At 43.2% G+C, this 8,732-nt stretch overlaps 1 protein-coding gene across 1 annotated transcript; it reads left to right on the top strand.

The window, feature by feature from the left end:
* Positions 1-3,280: 3,280 nt before the first annotated feature.
* On the top strand, positions 3,281-6,528 carry TCEAL5 (transcription elongation factor A like 5). Its single transcript, XM_054473073.1, has 3 exons — positions 3,281-3,545; positions 4,875-4,942; positions 5,627-6,528. The coding sequence occupies exon 3, from the start codon at positions 5,654-5,656 to the stop codon at positions 6,272-6,274; it is 621 nt and encodes a 206-aa protein (XP_054329048.1). The 5' UTR covers positions 3,281-3,545; positions 4,875-4,942; positions 5,627-5,653; the 3' UTR covers positions 6,275-6,528.
* The last annotated feature ends 2,204 nt before the right edge of the window (positions 6,529-8,732 follow it).

Here is an 8,732-nt window from a genome sequence, read left to right as displayed (position 1 = left end):
TACGTTTTAGGTACTATGATTATTATTTGGCTGATGAAATAAACTGTATACCAAGCCCCTGTGACACGCAATTTACCCATGAAACAAACCTGCACATGTGCCCCCCAAACCTAACATAAAAGTTAAAAAATAAAAAATAAAAAATAAAAATTGGCAAAGCACTTGAATAGATATTTCTCCAAAGGAAATATACGAATATCCAACAAACTCAAGAAAAGATACTCAACATCATGGGTCATTAAGAAAATGCAAATCAAAACCACTTCTCTCCCACTAGGATGATAAATATAAAAAATAGAAATTAACAATTGTTTGCAAGGATATGGTAAAATTGGAGTCTTGCTGATAGGAATGCAAAATGTTGCAGCTACTGTGTAACACAGTTTGGCGGTTTCTCAAAAATTTAAACATAGAATTACCATATGACCCAATGATTACACTCCAAGCTATATATGCAAGAGAAATAAAGACATACACCCACACAAAAACTTATACATAATTGTTTATGGTAGTATTATTTATAACAGCCAAAAGGCAAAAACAATCCAAATATCTATCAACATATAAATGGATAAACAGAATGTGGTATGCACATAAAATGAAATATTAATTCATAAAAAGGAATGAAGTATTTCACATGCTACAATGTAGATGAACCTTGAAAACATTATGCTAAGTGAAAGAAGCCAGACACAAGGTCACATATTGTACAATTCCATTTATGGGAAATATCTAGAATAGGTAAGTTCATAAAGATGGAAAGCAGATAAGTCATTGCTAGGGACTAGGGGGAAAAGGGAATTGAGAATGACTGCTTAATGGGTATGGGGTCTCTTTTCAGATTGATGAAACTGTTTTGGAACTAAATAGAGGGGATGGTTCCACAGTATTTTGAGTGTACTATACATGTCACTGAATTGTACACTTTAAAATGGTTAATTCTATGTTATATGAATTTCTCTTTAAAAAAGAGAATAGCACGATTTGAAAAAAATGTATGCAGAAGTATATTCTTTGGGTCAATGGCCTTCATGTTTTTAATATTACATACCCCTTTGAACATCTAATGAGAGCAATGGACCCTATTCTCAGCAAATGTGCACATACAATAAAAATGTATATATCCAGCCTGGGTGTGGCGGCTCATGCCTGTAATCCCAGTGCTTCGGGAGGCTGAGACAGGGGGCTCACTTGAGGTCAAGAATTGGAGACCAACCTGGGCAATGTAGGGAGACACTGTCTGTACAAAAATTTAAAGAAATTAGCTGGGAGTTGTGGTGTGCACCTGTAGTCCCAGTTACTCGGAAGGCTGAGGTAAGAAGATCCCTTTAGCCCAGGAGTTCAAGGCTACAGTGAACTACAATTGCACCACTGAACTCTAGCCTGGACAACAGAGTGAAACCACGACCACACACACACACATACACAAGTTTGAACATAATTTTAGGGGATTCATAGGTTAATAATGCCTGAACCCAAGTAATAGATGAGCTCTCTTTAACATGGCTCAGCGGCTATTTGTGTCTTCCCCTTCTTATCTCTTTGTCAAGTAGCTTCTTCTTCTTTCTGTCCTTACTTTATGGTTTCCTCTTTTTCATGATGTCAACTTGCTTATATAAAATAAAAACATACATCCACACAAAAACTTGTACGTGATTGTATATGGCAGCACTATTTACAACAGCTAAAAGATGAAAATGACCTAAATATTCATCAACATATGATGGATAAACAGAATGGGGTGTGCAAATAGAACAAAACATTATTCAGGTTCCTAGGGTACAGATCTTCTCACAAGAGTGTGCATACTCCACTACTTCCTAAACATATGCAATTTTACATACCATTTCAGGTGGCCCACAGACTTCATCAATTGGGAATACTTGGTCTAGGTCAATATGGACAGCATGGCAGAACTCCTTAGACACTGGCCTAAATTTGCTAAGACAGTTATAGGTTAGTATGGACTGGCAGGCAGCAATCCTGCCGCAAGGTTAGGCTCCCTCTGGGTTCCCTGGAGATACAGAGTTTGGGGGTGAGAGGCCCGCCAGACTGCACTTTTTAGGCTAGGCGGGAGGCAACAGACAGGGTCTAAGGAGGCTTCCACTCAGGCACTGTGAATAAGGGCAGAGAGCAGGCAGGTTGCAGGGGACTCTACCCCAGCAATCACTTCTTCAGGCCTCATGAACACCCTCAGCTGCAAGGGTCTAGAAGAGATCTGTTCTAGTTTTCTAGAGGCATGAACAATGCTCCACTCTCTGCTGGGGCTGGGTTCTCCCTGTGGGAATTAGGGGGAGGGAGGAGGGAAGGAGCCAAAGGCATTTACTCATATCACCACCTTGGTCACCTGTCCAGGTATATTCTTGGAGTGAGAAACAGAGTCATGTGCCTGAATGCAGGGGATGAGAAATTCTAGAATATGAGGGGGTGGAGAAGAACACCTTCCCCTGATCTTGGCAGGGCAGGGAGGATAGGACCATTTCTGCATCCTTCACATATCCTGCAGCCTTGGTCTCACAGCTCTTCCCTTTGCCTAGAGCTAAATGAATGAATGAAAATAGCCATGAGCCAATTTTTTTAAAGAGACATTTTTTAATTTTCTGTCAACCATCAGATTCCAGCAAGTCTATTTAGCACTCAGTAATCGTTTGGGAACATTAAATGTGTGTGTGTGTGTGTGTGTGTGTTAAATAGAACGTGAGAGAACCAGCTATTTATGAAAAATTTTTTAATGTATATTTTGCTTGTTGCCAATTGAATTCCTTGTGTATATGGCAAAAGTTAATATTATGAACTTAATTTGATCTCTCTTCTGAGTAGAAAATTTTGAAATCTTTTAAGTTTTTCTCTCTCTTAAACACTTTCTCATAAATGAAATAGCTTTATTTAATTTTGTGCTTATAAGAATAACCCATGCTGAGGAGAGTGAATTAAATAAGATCAAAAAAATTTTAAAAAATAAAACCCCTGTTTTAACTACTCGTACCCCTACTTGACAATCCACCTTGTACCCACTATGAGAAGGTCTGGTTCACAGGCAGAATGAACATCAGTGGCTGCGTGTAGAATTAGATCGAGTAGGTGCCTTCGGATAAAAGGAGAGAAAGAAAAAAAATTCCTCTGAGATGTACCAATGGCCAATAGCTCTAGAAGAAGGTGCGGTCCCTCCCTGATAACCACGGAAGAATAAATGCATACCACACAGAGAAAGGGCCACATTTGACCTCTGGGATTAGCAAAGACCAAAATGAGTGACAGGGCCCCGTGCGGTGGGGCGAGAGAGAGAGCTAAGCCGGGGTTGGGTGTGCGGAGGGCTCTCAGACGGACAGACTAGTGAAGGGAAGAAGTGGGCTGGCTCCTGACGCACTTTCTGAGGGTGGGAGGGGAACTAGGGACCCGAGCCCACTGGTGACGTTTTTCTCACGTGATCTGAAGCCGACGTGTGCAGAAGTCCCTCTCCTCCAGGTACCAGATCCCTGTTTCCGTGGAGGAAGGCAGACTTCAGACAGAGGGACAGAGAAGGCAACTGCCCTACAGCCCTGCAGGTCGGTACAAGCCGGGGACCCCTGAGGTAGGGATGGTAATGCACATAGGCTACGGAGGATCGGATCTGCTTTCTAGATACCGCCCCGTTCCACCCCCATTCATTTTGGCGCAGAAATTTTTTTGTATTGGGCAAGAGGTATGGGTACCAGCTTTTATTTCCCTGGAGAAGTGCAGGCTTCTGGCAGAAGGAAATGTGAGAAAGAGTCATTTCCCCGAGATGGCTACGAACCCATCCACAGCCTGTGGATCCCTGTGATTGGGATGGCAGAGGGCAAAGACCAGAGCGGGTCCAGGACTGGATTCTCTCCACTCCTTTCCCGATGCTCACTCATTTGGTGCAAGAAATGGAGGGCTTGGTGGGGGGCGGGGAGGGGGGAGGGGGGCGGAACTCGAGAGAGGTCAAGGGTTGAGAATTGGGTACCAGTTGGGAACTCCTAGGAAGCCGGCGACCGGGCGATGTCTGATGGAGGAGGAGGAGGACCAGGGAAGAGAACAGCGACGAAACGGCGAGAAAACGGCCTGATCCCTGCAAGGCAGGGGGAGGCGGGCGCAGTCAGTGACCCCAGGCTGCGGAGGGCGGACCCTGCAACGGGTCCAGGCCTGAGTTCCCAGAGTCTTTTCTCCATCCTCCCTCCATTTTGGAGCCGGAAATGGTGGGCTAAGGGGGTCAGGGGAAGGAGGTGCTGTAGAAAAAGGGAGACAGAGGTTTGATCTGGGGATCAGCTCCCTATCCAGGAGGAGTGGCTTCTGAACTAGGAGGATTGAGATGAGGTAGCAGCAAGACCAAAAATGTTACCGGGTTTGGAAATAATTTGTCTCTTGCATTGCAGAAAAATGTGGGCTTTCTGTGTATGTGGGGAGGGAGGAGGTGGCAGGAGTGTTTTGGACATTTCTGCCCTGCCCCCTATCTCTGTCATCACCATTTTCAGAGAAGTGGTGGGCTCTGCTATTTGGCTACCCTAGGGTGAGGGATTTGGAATGTAGAGATCTGAGTGCAGCAGAACACTCTGTCTTCAGAACATCCTTGTCTCTAACCCCACTCATTTTCGTGCCAGAAAAGTGAGATAAGAATTTGGGAGGAAGATTCAGAAACATAGAAACGCTTTGGAAATAATCTTTCTCGCCTATTTCCCAGAAGTAGAACAATGGAGGCTCTTAAGAAGGAGCTGCATGCGGAGGGGGAATCAGAGAATGCAAGGAAAGGGCGAGGAGGTGATAGGAGCTGGGAAAGTTTTGACAAATAGGGTCCCAAACAACCAGTGTCCAAGTTACCAGTCATTCACATTCTCAATTTCTCATTCACCCACCTGTTTCTTGTCTTTCTGCAGGTCTTCAGGTCTGTGGTTGTGGGCACTAACCCAGACAAGAAAAGGAAAGATCTGCAGTATCAGTGCAGGTCAGTGGGAGAGGGCTACTGCACCAGGACCCTTGGGAGTAGGAGTGACTTAAGCCAGAGCAGAAGTTGGGGAGGCCACTGCCTGCCACCCCTCCTCCAATCCTCCCTCTTGCAGTTTCGGGATACATGACTGCTGTCAAGACCCTAAGGGAATATGGTGATCTATGGCTGATTAGGATAGAGGGGAGAATAAGAAAGTAAGAGAATGGAGGTGTAGCATCTGTGATGCCCCCAGAGGATATAAGAGTAGCCCTGAAATCTGAGAACTGGCTATGGTTCTGTTCTGTCTGCAGTTTTATAAGTCTTACAACTGCATGAAAGGGGAAAAAGAAGAAAACTAACCAGGATTTCTGCAGGTCTGTGTAAATTGGAACTACCCAGTTAAAATTGGTATGGGTAGGCATAGCCAAGGCCAGAGCAAAGTTTAAGGGCCAATATGCTCCTATGTATTTCTCAGCACATCCTCCTTAAATGTACGGAGAAGCACCTGTGGAAGTTTCTGTAAGGTTGGCTTGCGTGAACATGTGCAAAGTGAAAAGGAGAGGAAGGAATGTAAGGGTGGGAGTGCACCTGGAAGATGGGATAGGGTCAGGAAAACCCTAAGTTAAGAAATACAAGTACTATAAGGACCTGTGTTCAACCCCCAAAGCCCTCAGTGTCCTGTGTCTTCTTTTTGTCTCCTAGGAAAGGCAAAGAAGGGAACATCTCAACATGGAAAAGCTCTACAAAGAAAATGAAGGAAAGCCAGAGAATGAAAGAAACCTAGAAAGTGAGGGAAAGCCAGAAGATGAGGGAAGTACAGAAGATGAAGGAAAGTCAGACGAGGAAGAAAAACCGGACATGGAGGGGAAGACAGAATGCGAGGGAAAGCGACAGGATGAGGGAGAGCCAGATGATGAGGGACAACTGGAAGATGAGGGAAGCCAGGAAAAGCAGGGCAAGTCTGAAGGTGAGGGCAAGCCACAAAGTGAGGGCAAGCCAGCCTCCCAGGCAAAGCCAGAGAGCCAGCCGCGGGCCGCCGAAAAGCGCCCGGCTGAAGATTATGTGCCCCGGAAAGCAAAAAGAAAAACGGACAGGGGGACGGACGATTCCCCCAAGGACTCTCAGGAGGACTTACAAGAAAGGCATCTGAGCAGTGAGGAGGTGATGAGAGAATGTGGAGATGTGTCAAGGGCTCAGGAGGAGCTAAGGAAAAAACAGAAAATGGGTGGTTTTCATTGGATGCAAAGAGATGTACAGGATCCATTTGCCCCAAGGGGCCAACGGGGTGTGAGGGGAGTGAGGGGCGGAGGTAGGGGCCAGAAAGACTTAGAAGATGTCCCATATGTTTAATGTCTTTGGCCTTTAATTCTGATTTCTCTGATGGGAATATTGCCAGTCCTGCTTTTCCTGGCAGGCATTTGCCGGGCTATGTGCTTTAACCTTAAGCTGATACTTTCCTTTAGGTGTCACTCTTGTTACCAGCAGACTTTTGACCTACCTACAGTGCTCTGTCTTTTAGTAGAGAATTTTCACCCATGTGCATGGAATAAATGTTCATGGTACATTGTAAAATAACAATAAAAAAGAGTTTTCAGAACCATGTATACAGCATCAGCCCATTTCTGAAAAAAAAATGTTTACATAATATATCCATACATGGGGGACACTGCAATTGAGTAGACCAAAGAGAAATCATGAATTTCTTTGTGTGGTGGGACTGGAAATTATTCTTTTTCTCATCTGTACTTTTTTTTAAATCTAAAAAGCACAGGCTATTTTTGTTTTAAAGGAAGTAATAAAAGGTAAACAAAATAGGAAAATAGTAAATACTAGGCAATCAAAAGAACTATTCATTGATCATATGAAGGCAGTGGAGACACTTACAATTCTTGTTAGAACACAAAATGATAGATAAAACTCACATTACCCCTGGGACTTGAAGTTGGAGGAATCAACCTGGCAGTTACTACAGATTCATTGCTGTAAGAGACAGCCTTGTGTGAAATGGGGCCAAAACTTACCTCCCAGGGCTGTGGAGTAGATCAGATGTGACGCTTGAGTCTGTGACCTATGTTAGGCTGGCCCCTGCCCTCTCCCCTGCACTAACAGTACCAAGTCAGACAGTTGGTGAGGGTGTGGAGTGTTGCTAAGGGAGGTCTCACCTGTGCCTAAAAATAGGTACAGGAAGCTGAGAGATAGTTGCCACTTTCCCCTGGGTAACGCCACATCTGTTGGGCATTGTGCCCCCTCTCCAGGGTCCTGCACCCTCTAAGGGCCCAGTTGTTGCTGGTGGGCTAGAGTCTTCAAGGTAACAAAGCCCTTTAGATTCACCTGAAGTCCCTGGTGAATTGAATCCCCAATAGGTTCCCTTCTGAACTGTGGAGAATGTCCATCTTCTCTCTTTATAGTTATGTTAATACTGACATGAAATGTGGGAAAAATGCTTCATAAAATCTTAACTAATATATTTGTCAGGCATTATAATTACCCCACTAGACTTGCCCTTTAAAGCAAAGAGTTTATCTTACTCATTTTGTTACTCCATAGCACATAATAGAAGCTTAAAAAGTAACTATGTTAATTATTGAGTCAGAAGGCCTCAGTTCTTGGCCCAGTTCTGCCCCTGATTGAATACATAGCCTTGAAACTGTAATGTTATTCTTTAGCAACTGAAACTTGCCACTTCAAAAGGAACACAGCAGGAGATGGATTATATCAAAATTCATTGCTAAATGATTTTAACGTTGGATATAGTAGTGTTTTTCAAAGTTTGCTACTTACTAGCAGAACTTCTGCATTGAAATCACCTAACTATCTTGTTGAAAATGCAGGATCCTGGCTCCCACCTCAGACCCAATGCGTCAGAATCCCTTCTGATTTGTCTCCACAATGTGTGTGTGTGTGTTTGTGTGTGCGTGTCTGCATGTGTCTTTTGCTTTTAGCTCCTTTTCATTTTTATCAAATAAATACACACACAAATTTTTAAAATCCTATAGTACAAGAGTTTTTTTTAATTATTAAAAACTGCAGTTTTCCTTGCCATTCCACATTCCCACTCCCCAGAGGCTACTACCATAGGCAACTACATAAACATTTTTGTTTTATTTTGGCATTTACCTCCATCTTTCTGAATAATATGTATATGTTGCTATTTCTTTTTTAACAGCTTTATTAAAAGGTAATTCACATACCATAAAATTCACCCTTTTACAGTATACAATTCAGTGGTGTTTAGCATATTAGCAGACTTCTGAAGTCATTATCACTATCTGGTTCCAGGATATTTTCATCACCTTAAGAAGAAATCCCATATCCATTAGCACATAATGTCATGCCCACTCCCCTGTTCTCCTAGCATCTGGCAAGCACTGACCTCCCTTCTGTCTCTATGGATTTGCCTACCCTGGACATTTCATATTAATTGAATAATACAATATGTGGCCTCTTGTGTCTTGCTTCTTTCACTTGCCATAATATTTTCAAGGTTCATTCATGTTGTAACACGTATCATTACTAAACATTTGTATACATATTTTGTGTGTAGATATGTTTTTGATTCCCTTGTGTATACACCTAGGAGTGGAATTGCGAAGTAATGATAACTCTATATTTAAATTTTGAGGAACTTCCAAAACTGTTTTCCAAAGCAACTATGGTATTTGACAATCCCACCAGCAGTGTAGGAAGTTTCCAATTTCTCCATATCCTCACCAACACTCGTTATTGCCTGTATTTTTGATTAAAGCCATCTTAGTGGATATGAAGCGGCGTCATATTGTGGTTTTAATTGGCATTTTTCTAATTGCTA

Source organism: Pongo pygmaeus, chromosome X (genome assembly GCF_028885625.2).
Source record: "Pongo pygmaeus isolate AG05252 chromosome X, NHGRI_mPonPyg2-v2.0_pri, whole genome shotgun sequence".
NCBI classification, from domain to species: domain Eukaryota; kingdom Metazoa; phylum Chordata; class Mammalia; order Primates; family Hominidae; genus Pongo; species Pongo pygmaeus.
Note: the sequence above shows the minus strand (reverse complement) of the source record. Positions and strands in the feature narration are given on the sequence as shown.